Consider the following 23,306-nt stretch of genomic DNA (forward strand, 5'->3'; position numbering starts at 1 on the left):
AGCCTTAGACAAATGGTTAACACCTCTGAGCCTCAATTTCCTTATCTACAAGACAGGAACAACAGTGTCTACAAGGGCTTTTGCGAAGATTAAATAAGGTAATATTTTAAAGCTCCTTATGCAATGTATTGCACATAGTAAGAACTCAATAAAGCAACCGTATGTAATATTGAACCAAATCAATGTGTCTATAGCTTCAACCTGGATCCAAGTACCTATAAAGGGGAAAGAAAAAAATAAGATATGTGACTTGTAGAGCTGAATGCACTCTTACAGAGTCTATCATCAAATTCTCTCCCTCAGAGATGGGGAAACCAGGGCCCAACACTAAATAATGAGTTACTGACACAGCCAGGAATAGAACCCAGGTTTCCTGATTGCCATCTTCCCACAGAGTTTTTCCCACTGTGATGTGCTGCTTCCAAAAATATAAAATAACAACATCAACAACAGCAGTAACCAAGTTTAGTCCAGAAAATGCAAGGAAGAGGCCATCATCACAGGTTATCTGGAGTTACGTGACACTGGAAATACCACCAGGCTTCTCCAGAAGGGGATCCACCAGATCCCAGGGCAAGGGCTCCTCCCCTTCTGACATAGCTGGGTTCTTCCAGACCAAGAGGCCTCAGGGACCTCAAGAGCAAGGAAGGCACATGATGCCCTTTATCTTCAGCCCACATGACTGCACACGGCCAAGAAGAGAACTTCAGCATCTTTATCAAAGAATCAAGATGTGTGGTAATAGGAACGTTACAATAGCTGCAACATCAGCCACAGTAAAAAGTGTATGTAAGAATCATGTACCTAGCCACCACTTCCTCTCCCCACCCCTACCCGGGCCTCTTGCTGCCCCTCCCGCCAGTTGTTGGGAGATACCGCCAAAGACTCAGGCAGCACTGAGCTAGAACCCAGGATCTATCATCCACCCCAGCTCTGAAATGTGCCCCAAAATTCAGTGAGGGCAGCCAGGGCTACGACCTCCTCTCTGGACAGAGAATGAAGAGTTCAGGGGCCCAGAACTCAACATGAAGCGACTTAATCTGCAATTCCTCTCACTCAACACTCCCTGCCTTTCTCTCAACTGCCTTCTCTATCATCCTCAGTCTATGTGACCATGGGTCCCTCTTCATTAGCTCCTTTAATAAAAATATTTGCCACCTATAAAGCCCCTACTAGGTGCTAGGTGGCCACAACACTCCAGCTGCTTCACGTACACCATGAACCCCATCTGTAGTTGAGAACTTGCAGGTCAGAGAAGCTCTAAGTTATTCAAGGTCTCCCAGCTACTGAATTTGCACAGTCAAGGCTCAAGCATAGGTGGTCCGTCCTAAGTCCTTGCTTATGCCACTGCCTCCGCCAAAGCAGCCTATCACTGAGAGCAGCCGGGAGCGAAGGAGAGCAGCAGCCAGCCCTGCAGAAAGCCGCGCTGTGAGAGAGGAGCTATGGGTCTTGGGGCCAGCACTTGTCTCCGTTAAGCCTTGGGTTTTCTCACCAAGTAAGGAGCTTAGCTTTCCAGTGCAGCTTTGTGGATCCCCAGGAGACCTCAGATGTGCCTCAGAAACCATCCAGGGAAGTCACAGAGTGGGGAGTCAAGTAGGCGGGCCCTCACCCCCTCTTCAATCTGCATAGCTTCACTTTTATCTGCTTCATACGCTGGGGTTGAACATAACACTTCATTTTAAGAAAGAATCTTGTCGTCAAGAGAGAAAAGGAAGGAAGAGAAAAAGAAAGAAGAAGGAAGCTTAGCTGGCTGGAAAGCCACTGAAGTGGATGAATGGATGCCAAAACGAACAGGGAGTCCCCTCACTCCTTTCCACGTTAAAACAGGGCTGCAAACTAAGTTTAAATCACCAGCAGTTCCTTCAGGGTCATTACTAATCAGAGCAGTGAGACAGAAGGAAAGGACAGAGACAGAAAGAGGAAGCCGTCCCAAAGGAAGAGGTCCCCATTCACCAGCTCTCTCACAGGTGCCAGACCCCAGGATAAGATAGAAGGCTCAGGAACTCTCAGGAACATTTCTGGGTGAGGAAAATAATGACAGAGGGCAAGGGACATCTGGCCCCTAACTTCCCACAGCAGGGTATTAAAGGATTGGGGCTGCCAGGGGCGGGAGCCCCCCGGCACCAGCAGGTGAGCACCAATTCTGGCGCCACCTCCTCTCCACATTTAAAGAGCTCATCTGGCAAAGAGCTCTTTACAAACCCAGATTTTCTCCCAATAAATTTGATTCAAAGAGACAATGACATGTGATATTTCTTGTCCTGGCTGCCCACTTCCCCCACTGGCCTCTCTCTAGGACGAGGGTCTGTGGATTCCCAAAGACAACCACCACCACTTGCAAGGATTCCAAACACACAAACACACACACACACACACCCAGGCACACACTGCCCAACACCTGGTTTTTCCAGTCCCTCGTCTTTAATTAAAAGAAGCCAGAAATTCTGAGTGAGCGTGTCAGCTCCCAACAGGCAGTGGGTGCTCTCTGTTCCCCACTTAGAGTCAGAATCAAGTGGCCGTTCTCCAACCCCCATGCTCCCTCCAACACTGTTCTCTCTTCCCGTGAAACCTTCCCAGAGGGAACACTTCCCCTTTCTACTGAACTGCATCTTCCCCAACAACGCTTGTCAGATGAATCAGGAGGAAACGGACAGGTAACGATACCCTAGGTGAGCCTCACGCTTCTACTTTCAAGATGTTGTTCTCGCTGAAAAATGTGAGGCAGACTTGGCCCTATCCAGAAGAGGAAGACACTGAGGAATAAACTCATTACCAGATTAGCCCAAGGCGAGCGAGTCAGTGGACAACTGGACAAGAGCCAACGTCCCCCATGACCCCAGACTTCACGCATTCTGCCATGACAACGCTGCTACTAGATGATATGTGTGCACTTGGTCACAGCCATTCTTGGTTTGAAATATTTTATCTAATTCTTACATCAACCTGAGGGACAAATATTACTTTCCCCATTTACAGATGAGGCCACTACTTAATTAGGTTAAATAACTCATCCCAAGTGACTCAACTAATAAGTGGTAGCATTAGGACTCACAAGCAGGTCTGTGGGAACCCAGGACCCTGTTCTTACCCTCTATACTCTGCTTGAGGACACCCTTCCTACTCTGGCTCGGTAACACACCCTCGCTTATTTCAGGAGACACTTCAATGTCAATCAAATTAAATTGGACTAATCCATATGCATGAATGAAAAAGATACAAGTGCATATCATCCTATGACTGTGCATGTATGTAGAGATACATCTGACTGCCTGAGTTGAAACACCGGCTCTGCCACTTAGTAGCTGTGTGATCTTAAACAAGTTACTTAACCTCTCTGTGCCTCGGTTTCCTCATTTCTAATATGAATAATCTGCTCACAGAATTACTGTGAGGATTAAATTAGTTTTTACATGTGAAATGTTTAGAGCAATGCAGGGTACATATTAAATGCCCAAGACCATGCCATCTAAAGTAGAGAATCAGGCCTTGTTTTCTCTAGAGTTTCTGCTAAAGATGCAATTCTAATGTCAATTCTCAGAAGATGACAGCAGGTCCCTTAGAATGAACTGAAATTTAGTTTATTTATTTGAATGAAGTCATTTTTCTACCACATGCATTTAAAGAAACAAAGCTCCCTGTGAATTCTGCTTCTGCTCCATTCTCACAAAGTTTGATATTTACTTCCCTCATTATCATTCATTTCTAAATAGTCTGTCATCTCCATTTTGATATCTTTTTAACCCAAGAGTTATTCAGAAAGGTGTTTTTAAATTTCCAAAGCAGGTCAACCTGAGGAGGACTATTATTGTACTGTTAATTTCTAATTTTATTATATCATTATCAGGGAACACGGCCTATACAGCTTAATATGCTGTGGAATTTGACATTTTCTTTGTCTTAATAAATGGTCGATATTTTTTAGTCTTCTACGTGTGTTTGAAAAGATCTTGCATCGAAGTTTCATCCCCACATGCCATGTTAATTCCTATCTGCTTCTGCTTCTCAGGACCTGAGCTAGGTCTAGAGAAGGGACACTGAAAGGGATAGAAGTCCACCTAAAGAAAGGAAGGAGAAAAATAACAAAACAAAAATGCCCTCCGGGTAGATGTTATCTACAGTGATGAGTCATCTGTGGTAAAGGAGGTTAAGTCATCCAGAATCACACAACTAATAAGGAAGAAAGCCAGGCCTGGAACCCTGCTTGGTCCAATCCACTGTTCACAGTGCATTAACTTAAGAGAGAAATCTTGGGGTCCCACAACCACCGCCAACACCCACAACATCCTCCTTGTCACTAAAGGTCCCATCCAGAGTAACAGACTCATTTGTTCATTCATTCATCCAACAGTATTTATTGAACATCTATCATTTGCCAAGCAATAGCACAGACGCTGGAGATACACAAACCAAACTCAGCACCCCTGTTCTCCAGGACCTCACTGTCTCAAATGGGAGGCAGACAGACACGTGGGTCATTACAACTCCACGTGGTGAGGGATGACGACAGTTAGGACAAGGAACTGTACCCCCAGGAGAAGATGGGGTGCCCAACTTCGCCTGAATTCAACGCAGAGCCAGGGGAATATGGAGGCCTATTAGAGAATGTCCAGAGAGGTAACTCCTGGGGGAAATTTTGAAGGTCAAGTGGATTTACCTAAAGGATACCTACAGGAAGGCCATTCGGGGTAAGAGGAGCCTGGGATGGCTCTCTCATCCCAGGATCCATTGAAGGAGATTCAAGGAATACCTTCTGCTTCCTCCTGGAGAGCTCAGGTCCCCCTTCAGAACTTCCTCCCCCACCCTAGCCTTCTTCACTCTTTTCTAACTTCCTTCCCTCCCTGCCCCATCAACACCCCCACAGCATCCAGTTGTCAAGGATACAGAAAGGAGGAAGGAAATAATAATGTCTTCTTCCCCATTCCATCCTCAGCCCTCTCCTCAACCCTTCCTTTCAGCCTCTGTCCCCGTCATGATCTTTCTAGAACACTTCACCAATAGTTATTTAATATGTAACATTTTTTGAGCACTCCATACATGCTGAGGATTCTTCTAAGACTTGTGCTTGATATTTACCAAGGCATTGAATCTCTCCAACAATCTTCCGGGGACCCTCCCCATCTGACAGCTGAGAAGACTAAAGCATTAAGATGCCAATTAACCTGCCCAAGATCATGCAGACAGTGAGTGTCTGAGAGGGGAGGAGAGCCTAGGCAGCTGGCTGCAGAGCCTCGTTCTTAACCATCACAGAGCGATGCCTCAGCACAGCAGTCCCCACACCCCCAGCTGTAGCGTGCAGCACTGGCCACCGGAAATGAACACACTTCCAAAGCACTGAAAAACAGACGCCGTATGGACAAGGTCATGAAAAACAAGAAAGACCGAGAAGCTGACACAGGCCAGAGGAGGCTAAGGAAACATGACAACTAAATGCAATGTGGTGTCCTGGATTGCATCCTAGAACAGAAAAAGGGACATTCGTGGAAAAAAGAGGAAAATCCAAATAGAGTCTGGAGGTTAGTGAACAGTAATGTACCAATATCAGTTTCTCAGTTTTGACAAATGTACCATCGTAATGCAAGAAGTTAACAATGGAGGAAATCGGGTGAGGAGTGGACAGGAACTCTCTGTACTATCTTCGTAACTTTTCTGTAAATCTAAAATTAGTCTAGAATAAAAACCTTATTTTTTAAAAAAAAGCAAATCTGAGGCCAGACCAAGTCGCCCTCACCCAGACAGCTAAATATACCCAGACAGTATACGCTCCACTAATCTCTCTAAATGGGGGTTGAACTTCACTCACAGTCTCCAGACGGAGACTGGGGAACGTTGCCATGGAGACTGGCCAATGCCAGAAAACAGGCTGACCTCACAGCACAGATGGTGGTAAGGGAGGAAGTTGCAGGGGGCCCTGATAGAAAGGTGGCTGGAGATAAGGCCCCTCAGGGACTACAGAATCTTCAGGTAAGTTCATTTGCAGAATATCCCCATTCATCCACTGGATGGTAGGGTTTACAGCTTTCCCAGCTGTGGGCTGTGAAGTAAAAATACAGGGGGAATGAGGTATGAGGGGGTCTGTGCTCTCTCAGAGACCAGGACCTAACAGGGCAGGCAGCTTCTGAAATTACAACACCATGTGGCTGCTTTCATATATCAAAAAACAAGAAAGAGTCTGAGGAAATCTCAGGGAAGACATGGTAAATGCCGTCAGCTCGGGATCTGGAAGGTTCCCCGCAGTGATGACACTGGAACCGAGCCTTAAGGGATGTATAAGATTCTGCCAAGGAAAGAATGGGGTAGCTAGATTTTCACTGTAGTATCCACATCTCCTCCTTCATTGTCTTTCTGAACAGGGGCAACCCTCCCAGATGTATTGGGCTGGGTTTTTAGGTATAGTTAGAAGCCCTGGAACTCATCTGTGCTTGTTCTTGAAGATGGAAATAGCGTCCTCTGGCTTTGTTAGCAAATTTATGCATTCCCTGAGTAAATGTGGCACTTCAGGCAAGTTTCACCAACCCACACGGAACAGAGCAGGAAGAGTAAGTTATGATGTATAAGAAGTGTGCAAGGGCCAGGCTGTTGTTTATCTGTCAACAGACAAGTGTTTAATAGATGACCGCCATGCAGAGTGCTAGGCTCTGGGGCCCCAGAGGAACATTCTCTCTGCCACTGCATCAAGGAACATCCAGTGTAGTTGGGGAGATGATCAAATGCAGTGTAGGGTGATGTAAAAAAGCAGGACAGACATGATCAATTCGTGATCCCACCACTTCCCAGTGGGGATCTTAATCAAATCTGTATCTCAATTCCCTTACCTGTAAAATGGGAATATTATACACCACCACCTGGACTTGCAGGGTTGAGAGGATTAGAGACAAGGTATGTCAGGCACCTAACACATGTGCTGTCCAATAGGAAGTAGCTGCTCAACAAATGGTCATTGTTACTGTAGTTGATATGGTGACAACAAGTAATAGAACCATCGATCTTAAAGACAACAGGACCTGGGAGGAAAAGAGTCCAATTCATAAAAAACAAACAGAAGGGGGCCGGCCCAGTGGCGTAGTGGTTAAGTTCGCATGCTCCACTTCTGTGGCCTGGGGTTCGCAGGTTCGGATCCCAGGCGCGGACCTACACACCGCTCATCAAGCCATGCTGTGGCAGCATCCCACATATAAAATAGAGGAAGATTAGCACAGATGTTAGCTCAAGGTCAATATTCCTCCAGCAAAAAGAGGAAGATTGGCAACAGATGTTAGCTCAGGGCCACTCTTCTTCAACAACAACAACAACAAAAAACCGAAGGTGGTTTTAAGCACACTCCATGGTAACCAAAAACCCAACTGACAACAGAAGAAAGGTATTTTGCTACAAAGCGATAGACAGCCCATGCAGGCTGCCGGAATGGAGGGAGAATATTCTAGGCTGCCGTTAGGGAGCATTACCTGTAAAGAATGAGTTTGGAAGATGGGCAGGAATTTTGACAGAAGGGGAAGGGAGCACTGAAAGGGAGAGGTCAACATGGACAACCATCTCTCCCTTAGCTCCGTGCAGTCCACCAGCCTCCCCCACGCTCACAGGAATAAAAATAAAACTAATCCCCTTCTCTCATCTAAGCATGTTCTCTTCTGGCCTCTGAGGGCTGATGGGTCTGTAATCCCTACTCAATCCCTGTCACTCTCATCTCAGCCCTGCTTCCCGTCTGCTCACAGCAAAACAGCCAACCCAGCAAATGAACCCTCCCAGGGAGAGAGAGAGGGCGAGGAAGACATCACGGACTAGTAGAAACCTTATCACTAAAGGATGGAATCTGGGTGAAAAGACTCTCAGGTTGAAGCTCAATGACGAGATTCTCAAGTTGGGATGTTACGATCTGGTTAAGATCCAAAGCACCCGGCACACAGTAGGAGCTCAATATATATTTATTGACTGAATCGAGCTCTATAGGGGAAGTACAGCTCCCTGTTTCTGATGGGCTTACACTATAACCGTTATCCTGAGGCACTCTGATCCCACAGAGATCCCAGACCTTCAGATGGGGAAGGAGGCCAAAGGACAAGCCCCTTGGGATGCAAGACACAAGACAGAACAGAAAGAGTAAAAAGTAAGTCCGGCCTTTAAAGCCTCAGGTGGTTGATTTCATTAGTGTGGCCGGATGGGTGCTGGCCTTGGAGGGGCCAGTACCTCCCGAGTTATTTCCAGTTCTCCCTAGGTCAGTTTCCAAGGGGGTCCAAAGACCTTGACCTAGTCCATACATCACCAGCTTCTCTAGTATCTACCTTTGATTTTGGGGGTTCTCTTTTCATGAAATACATCCCTTTGTTTTCCTATATGACCTTTTACTCTTAAGACCAGGACTCTGTGTAATAATTCTGCCTATGATGCCCAGCAGAATGAGGTCAAAAAGGATGAGGATGAGCAAGCCCAGCACATGGAGGTCAAAAAGCACTGACGGTGTCTATACATGAAGCACCAATGGGAGAGGGGTTGAGAAAACCCAGGATCCTTGTCTTTCTTCTTAGGAGACTCTACATGCATCTCAAGAAATTAGACTTGAATCTTAACAAGGATTTCAAGAGGAACCTGAACTCAAGCATCCCTTCTCCCAGGAAGCACCCCCCTACTCCCTAACGTCCTGTCCCCATGTCCCAGAGGCCAGCCGACAGGGTCTTCCTATGGTTGCTTCTACCACAAGGATGCTATCATCATGTCTGTTTTTTGTCTACCTATCTGACCGAGAACTTCCTAAGGTCCTGGAACATGTGTTAATCACCATTAAAACCCAGCACCCAGCAGGGCCTGGGACACAGTAGGTGCTCAGTAAATGTTTGCTGAGCGAAAAGAGGGCCCAGCAAGTGGTTCTCAGACAGGAATTGTCTGGACTCAGCGGATCCAAAGTTCAACTAGTGAGAAATCAGCATGAACTGCCTTGTGAGACAGGCTGGGTGTAGGCACTGCACATTCCAGGCAAGCCTGTCCTACGTCACTGAAGAGGCAGGCTCCTGAGGAAGCCTACAAGGAGGAGCAGTGCAGGAGATAAGATGAGTCAGGTCTTGTGACCATGGCCTCAGGAGGCCATGCCCTTCAGTGTGGACGCTGCTCCCAGCAGCGTCAATTTTGGGGAACTCCCATTTACTGTGGTGGGTGATCATCACCCTCACAATGACCCTACGGGGGGGGGTATGATGATCCACTTTACAGGTGCAACTCTAAGACCTCAGTCCTATGGACGCCACAGTCTCACAGTGCTTAGGATAAGGTCACAAACAATGAAGAATTTTAGAGAACCACACATCCTCAGGGATGATGGAGGCCTTAAATCTCCTTGGTCACCTCCCCTCCCTCAAAGAGATGCTCAAATTCCTACAACATTCAACATCCCAGCAAGCTTCTTGCCTCCCTCCCAGACTTGAGGGACTACGACCCTTCCAGCCAGCCCATCCCATCCTCGGGCAGCTCTGACCAGTAAAAATGCTTTCCACAGAGTCCTAATTTCTACCCATCAACTTCACATCTTCTCCTTGTATCCACACAGAGCAAAGCTAATCTCCTGCGCATGACAGCCCTCCAGCTATCTGGAGGTAGTTATCACCTCCCCTCCCCCAGGGTTTAGAAAGATCCCACAGAAAGAGATTGCACAGGCTGCTCAATGTAAAATCAGTTTGATGCGAGTTAACAAAAGCCTTGTTAACAAACGCCTTGCCTTTCGTTGATAAAAGGAATCAAAGAGAGAAGATAGTAATCTTGTTGTAGTGAGGGCGATCTCTCTCCTGGGGGCCAGAGGAAAGGGGCAGAAGGTGAACTAGAAACCAAAATGTATATAAACCTTAACAACAGTCTTCTTGGAAAACATTAATATTTTAATATTGCCAGGAGGGGCTTCTGAGATCAACCCAACTCTTGGTTTTGCAAAGGGGGAATAGAGAAGCAGAGAAGTAAAGTGACACAAAACAACACAGCTATTAAGTGGCAGAGCCACAATTAGAACCCTTTCAACCTGCAGCCCAGTCCTCTTTGCACAGTGTCAACACCCATCTCCCTGCTCCAAAACGCTAGAGCAGCACCCATGACTTGAGAACAGCACCCCCATAATAACAGCACCGTCTATAGTCTCACTTTCACCACATCGCCAAGAGGTGCAGGGAGGAAACAGAGCATTAGCTCAGTTTTACAGCGGGTGAATGAGGCTCGGAGAAGCAAAGGGACTGCCTGGGTTCCCTGGCAACCTGAATTTATACTTGGAACCCAAAGCTCAGAGAAGACTCTTTGCTGTTTGTTGACAATGGGCTTTTGAAAGGGGCCGTGGAGTATCCTCCTCTATGGATTTCCTAACTAAAGGAAGGGAGCCGCCTCTGCCTGCTGTTCAGTTTTGCATTGTTTTATGACTGCTGCGTGTGCTGATAAGGGAAGATCTTCAAAAGCCATGGTCCTCTTTCCTTTCTGCCTCCCCAACCAGCATGCTACAGGGAAAGAGCACCATGAAGAGTGTTAGGAGTCTGGGTTCCTCCCCTGCTTGTGACCTGACCAGCTCTGTGACCCGCAGCATCCTGCCTACCCAGGCTTAGCTCTGGTTTCCTCATCTAGAAAAATAGGGGCCATAAATTCTGCCCCGTAACCGGGATGTTGTGAGGCTCAGATGACATGTAGGAGGCAGGGAGGCTCACCCCACAATCAGCAACTGTCCCTTTGCTTCTCTCACTTCCCCATCGCCCTACTACCCAGAGCAGGTGAAAGGGTCATGAAGGTCTCGCCCAAGACGAGGGAGGAGAAAGAAAAACAATTGCGACATCATCCCAGGAGTCCCTCACACTCATATGAGGCCTGTATTTTTCCAAGGAGCTTTTACAGTTCTCAGCATAATATTTACCATCTATTCGCCCTATATGTGTCATGCACCATCCAAAGGGCTCTGCACGCTCTCTTGCTTTTAGTCCTCACAACCACGCATTGTAAAGATGAGAAAACTTAGACTCAGAGGTTAAAGGAGAGCTAGTTAGCAGTGGAGCCAGGAGGCAACCCCAGTTCTATCCAGCCCCCTGCTTCCCAAAATGCTCACGAATCACTGGGGAGATTTGTGAATAATCAGATTCTAATTCTGTAGGTCCAGACTGGGGTCTAAGCTTCTACATTTCTACCAAGCTCCCAAGTAGATGGAAGACTTTGTATCAAGAGCTAGATTTTACATTCCATTAAGACAGAGCCTGTGTCACCCAATCCCCAGGGCTTAGCACAGGGCCTGCCCCCTAGACAGCACTCAATAATTATTTGTTGAATGAGTCAATGAATATCTAACTCAAAAACTCACGTTTGACACTTTTCTATATCGAGGGTTATTATGTCATTTGATCTCATAACAAATCTCTAAGGTATGATCATCCCCATTTGACAGATAAGGAAACAGAGGCTCAAAAGAATAAGCAGCCTAAGGATTTACAGCTTTTGTGCGGCAGGGCTGGAGGCGGTCTACCTTCAGATCCTTTGCCCTATCCAGCTGTCCTGAGGATTCAGGAGAAATTAATAATTATAGACTGCCGGATGGCGAGGAGCTGCACCATCCTGGCACGTGACCAGCTCACAGCTCCGGAGGTCACCCAGGAGCTTTCCGGGGGAGAGGGCAGCCGGCTCGGGAGACAAGGAAGGAGATAGAAGGCTGGTCCTGGGCACAGTGCCAGGCTGCAGTGGGTAAGGGCTGAGGTGACCCCTGACCCCACAGAAAGCTCCGCTAGGCCCAAGCACCCCGCGCGGACCCCAGCTCTGGACAGACGCTGTCATCCAGGGAAATCGCAGCCTAGCCAGGAATCACCCGGCACACGACCCCAGAGGGGAGGGGAGGCTGCGGAACGCGCGCGGGATGCCGCTGGGGCTTGGGGAGGGCAGGCCTCGCGCTCGGCCCCGCTCCAGCGCCGATCTGGCGAAGGTAGGGAAGCCCCTCTCCCGCGCAGCTGCACCCCCGGCGGGACCCGGCCCCGGGGGCGGCGGACTCACGGCTTTCAGCTGCTCCAGCCGGTCCTTCATCCTGCTGCCCCGGCGCCCAGGTGAGCGCGTCCCAGGTGAGCGGCCGGAAGACGCAGCCGGGCCCGGCCAGGGCGAGCGAGCTGGAGGCGCAGGCAGAGGAGGGCGGCGGCCGCCGGCGAGGAGGAGCGTCCCAGGCCGCGAGAAGCTCCGCCGCGCCGCCCCCTCCGGCCCCGCCGGCGCCGCGCGCTCCGAATCCGCCTCCCGGGCCGGCGCCGGCGCGCAGCGCTGATCCGCCCGCAGACCCGCCCCTCACCTGGGCCGCGCCCCGCGCTCCTCCTTAAAGGGCCCGCGCCCCGCCGCCCTCGGCGGCCCTCCCTCCACCTCCCCTAGCCCGGGTCCCTCGAGGGACCAGAGAAATCCGCGGAGAGGGTCCGGCACTGGTAGATGCCGCCGCAGGGCCGAGGAAGAGCGAGGGGGTCTGTTTGACCTCAATTCCATCCTTTCTATTCGACAGCAATTCACTACCTGTGCCAGGCTCCGTGCTCGGATCCAGCCTCAACAGACTCATTCGTTGCTAAACAAAGAACTCTAAGACGGTGTGTTTTGTGCTATAATAGGTGGGAGAAAAAGCAACTAATTCCGCCTGGAGGAAGGGCATTCCAAGTCACGGAGTTTGAACAGTGTGGGGGACTGCATATTGGATCTGAAAGAGGACGTTCCTAGAGGAAATAACCAGAGATGAGGTGGGACGGGACGGGCTGGGACGAAGCATTTGGATTTCATCATGTTGGCAATCGGGACTCCGCAGAGAAATGCGAGCAGTTCAGTGTTGAAGTCAGAACACCTGCCAATAGCAATTTGTATAACTTTGGGAAAGGCGCTGTTTCTCTAGAGGACTCCGTTTCCATATCAATAAATCAGAGATAACACCCAATTCACAGTTTGCTGTGAGGCCTGGGTGACAGAGGAGGGGTGACTGATTCGTCACCTATAGAGCAGCGTTGTGAGATAGATGTTTGTATTGGAAAGCGTAAGCCATTCTCATTTCCTACGTGGTGTCAAGATCCCAGGTGGGTGTACCCTCTGAAAAGGTGGGCGGGTTCTTCGCACTGCCCCTCCCTGTTTATCCCCTCTCCTCTCCCCACCCCTACCCTCTCTTCCCTCTTCCTTGTTTGCCTTCCTTCTTGGGAACAAATGACATATCCAGCAGACATATGCGGCCGTCAATTCTCAAGTCAGGAAGAGAAGGTGCTCTATGCATTCAGGTCACAGGACTGTAAATATTTTCATAATTCTAACAGAACTTTGCCCTCTTCTGCGATCTGAGTGCCTGCTCCATGCTGACTTCATTGCCTCCCATAAAGACACCGTCTGTACGCGATCGGGAAGGTGGAACCCTGCCCTTCTCAGCCCTGATCCTCTCTCTTTAGTCCTGGAGGCTTCCTTCTACCCCAGGCGCGCACTAGGTGGAGTCTCCCGTCCTTAGTAAAGGGAAGGAAGGCTACTCCGCCCCCTGGTGGTCCTAAATGGAAAAGGTGAGTAAATCAGAAATCGCACATCCCACCTCCTTCCCTTAACAAATTTTAGTTAGTGGGGATAGCTAGGTCCTCGCGCTTCAGGAAAAGAGATTCTCCTTAGGGAGACAGATATGTGAACAATTCTTTACATTACAGGTCTGAAAAGAACCATAGGAGTCTGTACTAAGGATCAAGGATGACCATTCAGCCTCTGTCTGAACACATCCAGGGCAGAAACACCCTAGGCCTCCCGGCAAAAGATAATTGTTTTTAAAAGGATAAAATCATGACTCTCATACAACTATAAAATGAGCACACATCAAAGATTTTATTTAACTCATTAAGTAACTAGGGAATCCTCTTTTGGGTTCAGAGGAGACCCCAAAGAGCAGATACATTTATATAAGCAACCAGGAATTCTGAAATGAATGTGTTAATAAATGTAAAACTAGCTTCTGGGTGTCAGGGAAGATGAATTGCAGCTCCACCAGGAAAATTTCATTTGCATCTCTATGAACAAGAATCATTTGCATTACTATCAGTTTTCTACAATTTACAGAATTGTAAAAATAGCTACAAGACCATCAAAGGCACAGACCGTTATAAAATCAGATAACCCAGAAAGGTGCGTTAGACAAAGCCTAGCATGCCATAGACACCCACTCATCTTCCTTTTTTTTTTTTTGCCATTTTAATTTTTTCACAGTTTTTCCAAACACTCTTAAGGAAGCTCCTTCCCTGGTTGAACAGTTCCAACTGTTGTTAAAAAGTTTTTTGTTAAACAGAACAAAAATTTTCCTCTTTGTAACTTCCACCGCTATTTCTTGCTTCTTGCCCCTGTCTAAACATGTAAGAAATTTAATCTGTCCTTCACAAGATGGGCTTTCCATGAAGGGAGAGTTGTTATGGGGCAGCAGAACAATTGCTGGACACATAGCCAGGAGACCTGAGTTCTAGAAGCAGAGTTTCTGCCACAAACCGGCTGTCACTTAACCTCACACAATCTATTTTCTCATCTTTCAGATAAGGAAGCTGATTAAAACTAATGATTCACAGACTTTTCGAGATCAAGAATATCACGTATCCTTTATTTTCATTCGTGGATCTCTTGTTTTGAAAGATTCCATATCCCTAACAGAATATATTTACTGGGTAATAAGAAATTTGGTTTCCTCAAACTCATAGATACAGAGAACAGACTGGTGATTGCCAGAGGTGGGAAAGGGGGGTGAGGGCAAAACCAGTGAAGGTGGTCAACAGGTACAAATATCTGGGGATGTATTCTACAGCATGATGACTATAGTTAACAGTACCGTATTGTATATTTGAAAGTTGCTAAGAAAGTAGGTCTTAAAAGTTCTCATCACAAGAAAAAAAATTTGTAACTATGTGAGGCGATGAAGGTTAAGATGAAGGTTAACTAAACTTATTGTGGCAATCATTTCACTATATATATATATCAAATCATTACATTGTATACCTTAAACTAATACAATGTTTTATGTCAATTGCATCTCAATAAAACTGAGAAACAAAAAAGAAATTTGGTTTCCTATGAGAAGATGTTTCTATGAAGAAAAAAAATGGCCTTTTGATTAGCCTATGTGGCAATAACAGAAATGACTACATGATTCCCTTAAACTTTTTAAACGTTGAAAACAGGATAAAGAACTCTTTCAACTGCAGCTGGATCCAGGACCCCAGGAAGGGAAGATCAGCAGAGTTCTTTTATTCTGGCATTCTTTTGATGGTGGTTATTATAGACTTCAAGCCTTCTTTAAAACTCCTATTAGGTATGAATCCTATGTCGTTGATACTAATATATTAATATTTGCTCATTCCTGACAGGCAGAAGTCTGGATCCAGTACTGGATCCAGTACAATATACTGAAGAAAGTCAAGTTACTGTGGGACAAGGGACGTGGGCAAAGGGAGTCCATGGCTGGTGAGGAAGACTCTGATATTGAACCCAGGTGGACTATGGGGTCTCCATGTAGGTGGACAGTGACTTAAGGTTCCAGGATCAGTAGGAGCCCCTTCTCTCTGATGTATTTTCATTTTTCTGCCCCACAGTAGTACTTGCTTTTCCACACACTAGATCTTAGTTCAGCCTGTTTTCCCATTAAACATAGTCAGGATTAGTTCAAGTGTTTGCATTTTGGTTATAAATAAATCAGCCAACACTTAATTTCACCTTTACAAACAAACCAAAGAGAGAATCTTGGGATTTGGGGGCTCCACTTCCCTCTCTCTCCTTCCTCTAAGCCTATTTCTTCCCCACTGGAGAAAAGGACTGAGCCTCACCTCATCTGGACCTCCAGGGCCTGCTGTGGAACAGGCGAGACCACTTTCTGTCTGGTGTACGTTTGAAGCACTGTCCTTAGGATGTGGTGTTCAGTAGAAAGAGATAAGCGGAGCTAGAGAATTGGAGGGAAGATCCTTTCTGTCCCCCCACAGCAATTCTTCCCCACTGCAGGGAGGATGGAGAATAACCAGGATGAAGAATAAACTTCCTGACTTGTAGTTTTCCCCCTCTTAAAGTTTGTAATAATTATTTATTGCTGCGTAACAAATTGCCCTAAAACCTAGCAGCATGAAACAACAAACATTTATTATCCTATAGTTTCTGTGATCCAGGAATCCAGGTGCAGCTTAGCTGGGTGCCTCTAGTTCAAGATCTCTCACAAGACTGCAATTAAGGTGTTGGCTGGGACAGTCTCATTTCATGGCTTGACTAGGGAAGGATCTGCTTCCAAGGTCACTCACGTGGTTGTTGGCAGGATTCAGTCCTCAAGTGCTGTTGGACTGAGGGCCTCAGTTCCTCACTGGCTGTTGGCTGGAGGCTGTCCTTGGTTCCTTGCCATGTGGGCCTCTCCATAGGGCAGCTCACAACATGGCAGCTGGCTTCCAACAGAGCAAGCAGGTGAGAGAGAGAGAGAGAGAGAGAAAATGAGAAAGTCAGAGAAAGAGATGGATGGAAGCCAAAGTGTTTTCGTAACCTAACCTCAGATTAGGTGACACGCCATCACTTTTGCCATATTCTTTTCATTAGAAGCAAGTCACTAGGTTCAGCTCACACTCAAGGCAAGGGGACTAGACAAGGGAATGAAAATCAGGAGCCATCCAGGTGGCTGCCTAGTACACAGTTCAAATTCCAGTTAATGCCAGAGTTATCCTATTTCAGCCAGCCCTGGTGGTCTAGGGGTTAAGATCCAACGATCTCACCACCATGATGCTGGGTTCATTTCCCGTCACGGAGCCACACCACCCGTCTGTCGGTTGTCATACTGTGGCAGCTGCTTGTTGCTCTGATGCTGAAAGCTGTGCCACCAGGATTTCAAATACCAGCAGAGTCACCCATGGTGGACAGGTTTCGGTGGAGCTTCCAGATTTAAGGCAGACAAGGAAGAAGGATCTTGCCACCCACTTCCAAAAAAATTGGCCATAAAAACCCTATGAATAGCAATGGAACATTGTCTGATATAGCACCAGCAGGTGGGAGGATGGCACAAAAAGACTAGGCAGGATTCCGCCCTACTATACACAGGGCTACTAGGAGTTGGAACGATTCTGTGGCACTAACAACAACAATATGCTATTTCACCTTGTAGTGCTCTGCTGTCCCCCCTATCTGACCTGGACAACTCTGACCCATTCCCCAGGCCTCAGAGTGGATGCTTGACCCTCCAGGATTGAGTTAAGTGTCCCTCGAGTGCGCCTCTATGACACCCTAAACTTCTCCATCATAGCCCCCACCACACTACATAATTCCCTGGCCACTGGCCTGCCTCCCGCCCCTTCTGTAAGCCATGTGAAGGCAGCAGCCTTGTCTCTTTACTGATGTGGACCCAGGCCTAACCATAGGGACAAAATGTACTAGGCACCCAGTGTATGTTTACTAAGTTTATTAAATAAACATTCTTGTACTACGGCTCCATTATGTCTTTCTTCTGATTAAAAGTCATCAGTGGCTCTCACTACAAAGAGTAGAGAGTCCAGACTCTTCTTAGAATGGCATTCAAGCCCTTGTTCAGTCAGGCCCCAGTCCCACATACTGTCATCCCTGACACACACAGCCCCACCATCAGCCTCACCAAACACCCACCTCCTCTCTGAACCTAATGCACCCAGGATTTCCCACCTATCCCTGCCCAATATGTCCTTTTTCCATTTCATGTCTGGCAAATCCCTACTACTCCTTCAAGATGGAAGCCTTCTGCAGTTCACTCAGGTGGTCTCCTTGGCCTCTCTGCCCACCCGCCACCAACTGCACTTGTTCAGATCTCTTTTTAAAGCATACCCTGTGTTGTCTTATACTAGTTACTTACACATCTGTATCCCTGGCTAGACCATGAACTGCTTGAGAGCAATAACTGTATATTATATTATTTATCTTATGGGGCTACCATGAGTAGGTGCACTGCAAATATTTGGAGAATAGATCAAAGAATAGTTGGCTACTTACACACACACAAACACACACACACACACACACACACTCCCTAGAGATCCTCCTCTCCTTTCCCTAAGGAAGAAAGAAAATCCTTCCCGGATACTGGCTCTTAAAACTAAATGCTGTTGCAACTCCATGTGTCTTGAAGGATAAACTCTGTGTCGCCAAATTTTGTTTAAAGTAATGGGTTTTGTTTATAAAGATGTTTCATATCATGTTTGCATGTTTTCCTAAGATAAATCTCCATGTACCACATACCTATGCCCATCATTTAACAATATAAATAATTTGCACAGTGTAAAAGTGTTTTTATTCTTGTACAAAATTCTCCATCCCTGGAGCCCTAAAGCACATAGTGCAGGTAAGAGCCTGGTAAGAAAGTGGGAAGACGCAGTAGGGAGCCTCATGCACAGAAGCCTGCTGTTACTTCTGAGCTGCCAAGGACATGTCTGTTCCTTACATCACCTTTGCAACACCTACCAAGAGTACCAGGATAAACACAGTGGAGCACAGGTGAAAGGCAATTAAATAATTAAGGCTTTAAACTTTTTGTAATTAAAAAAATAAGCCATTAGGCCAGCCCCGTGGCTTAGCGGTTAAGTGCACGCGCTCCGCTGCTGGCGGCTCGGGTTCGGATCTCGGGCGCGCACTGATGCACCGCTTCTCCGGCCATGCTGAGGCCGCATCCCACATACAGCAACTAGAAGGATGTGCAGCTATGACATACAACTATCTACTGGGGCTTTGGGGGAAATAAAAATTTAAAAAATAATAATAATAATAAGCCATCGAGTGTATTTCTCCATTTGGATGTTTGAATAACCAGGCCAAATCTTTTATTGTACTTTTACAGTTTTTCTTGCTCTTTTCCTCAGATCTCACAATAACTCAAGGAGACAGAGTAGATATTATTGTCCCCATTTTATTGTGAATTAAATTAAGCACAGAAAAATGAAGTAATTGTCCCAAGCTCCCATGGGATAATGATAGCATGCTGGGAGAGGTGTGGTTTCATGCCGAGGCTTTGAAACCAAACTGCCCAGGTCAAATCTTGGTTCTACCTTTACTGACTGTGTGACCTGGAACAAGTTAGTTAACTTCTCTGTGTCTCAGTTTCCTGTTCTGTAAGCAGAAATAATAATAATACCCATCTTGTGGGTTTTTGTGACGATTAATGCATTACTGTATGGCCATAATTAATTCCCTTATTCAATGACTTGAAAAGAAGCCTACTAACCCATAATAACTACACTATTTTCTCAAAGAGTGTGGAGAATTGAAAAGTGCCTGGAATATTTCAATCACCAGTGAAATACCCATCTTGGTACTCAGCCTCAGCGAATGCAGTATTTTCAAAGTCGCTTCAACAAGATAAAACATTTCACAAGATACTCCAAGGAGTAAGAGAGTTTGGTGGCGACAGAGTTTAGAAAACATGGCAAAACACATCCTTCCTCTTAGAGAGTCATGACTGCACATTCGCATGTTACAGGCATTGAGTAAACCTTCAGTAAACCACAAGTTTTAGTTGATCAGCAGAGTATTCTTCACACTTGTTTGACCATATAACATTTAATTCCCCCAAACACCTATTATTCGACAGGACCAGTGTCCTACAGATCACACTGACCTATAGAATGCTGTGGTAGAACATGGGAGGGGCAGCCAGTTCTGCAAGTGAACCAAAGAAGATACTTTCAGACTCCTGTCTTTCAAAGGAAGAAGGTAACATTTCAGTTCTGTATAATACGAACTCTTGTCATGGTTTCTGCCTTTTAGGCCGGTGATACATTTTCAGAAAAAAAAAAAAAAAAGAAAAATATGTTGTAGCACATTTTTTACGCTTTTCCAGATAAGGAAACAGAGGCACCAAAAGCTGACTCCCTGTTCCTGTGCCCTTCCAGTGCCCTCCTTCAGAAATGCCCTTCCTGCTCCTCTTTGCACACCTAGAGACCAGGAGACCCGTCATGGTGCAGCTCAAATACCACCTCTCCCGTCTAACTTGCCTTGATTCCCTTCACTGTCCCTCCTTTGGAAGTTTCTAGCATTGTATCACTTGGCCCTTGGTGTAATGGTAGTTTACGTTCTTAAATCTCACCAGACTTTTCACTTCCTTCAAGGCAGGAACTGCCTCTTACCTCCCTTTCCATTTCCTGCTCCACCTAACACAGGTGGGTGCATAGTACCCAGCAGAGTTCAATAAATAATTGTTTACTGTCTTGTTGAATGAATACGTCACTCAATAATCAACGTGCAGAAGAATGACTGAGCTTCCTCTACTCTACAAAGAGGTAGTAAACGATGCATGTTCTGCTGCCATTGCCTAGAGACAAATGATCATCATGAAAATGATTACCCTGCTACTCAGAGTCACGTTAATGAGTCCTTTCCCCTCCTCACCATACCCAGCCAGTGTTTGTCTCCACAGAAGTAGCTTTGCTTTATCTGAATCCAGATTTGAACCAACATTACCTCTCTCCCACCTAGAGATGCTAAATTAACAAATTTTTTCGTACTATGCATATATATCTAGTCCATTCGGGCTGGTATAACAATACGACAGACTGGCTGGCCCATTAACAACAGAAATTTATTTCTCACAGATCTGGAGGCTCGAAGTCCGCAATCGGGATGTCTGCAGGATTGAGCGAAGGGCCTCTTCCAGGTCGCAGGCTTCTCATTGTAGCCTCACATGGCAGAAGGGGCTAGGGAGCTCTGCGGGTCTCTTTCGTAAGAGCATGAATCTCATTCATGAGAACTCCCCCTTCACGACCTAAGTAGCTCCCAAAGGCCCCACCTCCTAATACCAACAAATTGGGCATTATGATGTCAACATATGAATTTGAGGGAGACACAAACATTCAGACCATATCAGCTAGGGATAGACAGAAAGGGAGAATATGACATATGTGTGTGTGTGTGTGTGAGAGAGAGAGAGAGAGAGAGAGTATAAGACAGAGAATGAGAGAAAAGGGACAGAGAATGGGGAGGAGAATGGGCATGGGGAGAGCTATGTAGAGGCAGACTAATACAGAGTCAGAGATTGAGTTGGAGACAGATTAGCTCTGGGTATAAAGGTAAGAAAAGAGAACTACCCAAACTTTTCATCTCCAGTGCTTTCCTCATAACCTTTCCCTGGAAGAGAATTTAGGATTAAAGATAAGTAATTCAAAATGACATCAACTCAACATTTATACCATGGGAATCACGAAAGAGTGGTTGGGATGGTCCCAGTTTGATGTGCATCCTCTTCTTGGCTCCACCACTTCCCAGATGTGTAATGTTTGGGCCTGTTGAGAACCTGAGAACTACATCTGGAGAGAAGTCCAAAGGAGGACACAGACTTTACATGAGATGGTGAGGATAGTAATAACGACCTTCACTGCTGTATCTCCCTTTAAAAGTCACAAAGTGTTTTCACAATGTATCTTTTGATCCTCATAACTACCCCAGAATATAGGTCTTTTGGGCATTTTAACCCCATTTTAGAGATGAGGAATCTGAGAGTGAGAAAAGGAAAATGACTTTTCAAAAATAACCAGGGAGAAGTAATAGTATAAAACCCACGACCTCTTACTCCCCAGCTCCTCATCTTGCAGAGTGTATCCATTTGTCTCTACCCAGCAATGCTGTAGAGGAACATCCATAGTGTTCCTTGTATTTAGGGCACCAGGGACCTCATCATTGCTCTCTTCAGTGCATCCTTCAGCTCTCTGTTCCTCATGCTGTAGATCAAGGGGTTCAGCACAGGGGTGATGAATGTGTAAACTACAGACACCACCTGGCCCCTCTCTGGAGAGTAGCTGGAGCTGGGGCACAGGTAGATGAGGCTTGTACATCCATACTGGAGCAAGACCACAGTCAGGTGAGAGGAGCAGGTGGAGAAGGCCTTTTGCCTCCCCTTTGCAGAGCGGATCTTCAGGATGGCAGGCACGATGAAGACATAGGAAAGAGTGATAAGCAGGAAGGGGATGGTGAGGACAATGAGACTGACCACAAACAGAGTGGCCTCGTGGACCCGAGTATCTGCACAGGCCAGTCTCATGACAGGGAGGACATCACAATAGAACAGGCTGATTTCTTCGCTGTTGCAGAAGGGGAGTCGGAAGATGAGCACAGTCAGCTGCATGGCCAAGGTGAACCCCAGCAACAGAGACCCCAGGGCCAGTTGGACACACAACCGCCAGCTCATCATGAGAGTGTAACGCAAAGGGTGACAGATGGCCACAAACCGGTCATAGGCCATGATGGCCAGCAGAATGCAGTCAGCGCTACCCAGGAAGATGAAGAAGAACATCTGGGCACCACAGCCAGCCAGGGAGATGAGGGTTCTCTCCGGGGACACGACGCTGGCCAGAGTCAGAGGGGCAATGGTGGAAGAGTAGCAGACCTCCAGAGCCGCCAAGTTGGCCAGGAAGAAATACATGGGGGTGTGGAGAGAACGGGTGATCCAGATGATGAGAGAAATGGAGACATTGCCACTGATGCTGACCAGGTACATAATCAGGAAGGTCACAAAAATCAGCATCTGCACGTCAGGGAGTTTGGAGAAGGGGCGAAAATGGAAGTGAATCATCCCAGTTTGGTTTGCATCCTCCATGTGTTCAATGCATTGGGCCTGCTAATGGCCCTGGTGCTGCCCCCTGAGGACAGATAAATGTCAGGACACGGCTCCTGCAGGAAGATCCATTCAACTCCTGGCCTCACCCTTCCTTCATCTCCTTAACTCCAACCATCTTTATCTCCAGTCTAACTTCATCAACTCACTTCTACAACAGTATTTTTGCTGTTCTAATCACCCAGAAGTAGTTCACTACTGAAATCTTTTTCTTAATTGTGATAAAATATACATTACATAATATTTATAATTTTAGCCACGTGTAAGTGTACATGCCAATTCAGTGGCGTTAAATACATTACCAATATTGTGTAACCATCACCTCTATCTATACCCAAAACTTATTTGTCATCCCCAACAAAAATTCTGCGCCCATTAAACAATAACTCCCCATTATGTCCTCCTCCCAGCCCCTAGAAGCCTCTATCCTGCTTTGTGTCTCTATGAATGTGCCTATTCTAGGTAACTCATGTAAGTAGAATCACAATATTTGTCCTTCTGTGTCTGACTTATTTCACTAAGTGTAATGTTTTCAAGGTCCATCCATGTGGTAGTAAATATCAAAATTGCATTCCTTTTCATGGCTGAATAATATTCCATTGTGAGTATATATCACCTTTTGTTTATCCATTCTTCTGTTCAATGACATTTGGATTGTTTCCACCTTTTGGCTATTGTGAATAATGCTGCTGAGAACATTAGTGTAGAAATGTCTTTTCAAGTCAGCACTGAAATCTTAACCCACAGTATACCATTCCCAGACCTC

General features: G+C 46.5%; 2 protein-coding genes across 4 annotated transcripts in view; both read right to left on the reverse strand.

Annotated features, from left to right (window-relative positions):
• The window catches only part of STX3 (syntaxin 3), a 46,786-nt gene extending 34,632 nt beyond the window's left edge, over positions 1–12,154 (reverse strand). For all 3 annotated transcript variants that reach the window (XM_058526779.1, XM_058526776.1, XM_058526778.1), the window contains exon 1: positions 11,983–12,154. In XM_058526779.1, coding sequence (XP_058382762.1) covers positions 11,983–12,012 — 30 coding nt within the window. In that variant the 5' untranslated portion in view covers positions 12,013–12,154. The remainder of the gene's footprint in view (positions 1–11,982) is intronic.
• A 9,429-nt stretch (positions 12,155–21,583) lies between these two features.
• LOC131395304 (olfactory receptor 10V1-like) lies at positions 21,584–22,522 on the reverse strand. The gene has a single exon (XM_058527234.1). It carries the CDS (start codon positions 22,520–22,522, stop codon positions 21,584–21,586), a length of 939 nt encoding a protein of 312 aa, XP_058383217.1.
• Between the last annotated feature and the right edge of the window lie 784 nt (positions 22,523–23,306).

The sequence above is a fragment of the Diceros bicornis genome, chromosome 31, assembly GCF_020826845.1.
Source record: "Diceros bicornis minor isolate mBicDic1 chromosome 31, mDicBic1.mat.cur, whole genome shotgun sequence".
In the NCBI taxonomy this organism is placed as follows: Eukaryota; Metazoa; Chordata; class Mammalia; order Perissodactyla; family Rhinocerotidae; genus Diceros; species Diceros bicornis.

What these genes read in the sequence shown, in the direction of transcription:
- LOC131395304 (XM_058527234.1), bottom strand. Translation starts at nt 22,522, where the DNA reads ATGGAGGATGCAAACCAAACTGGGATGATTCACTTCCATTTTCGCCCC.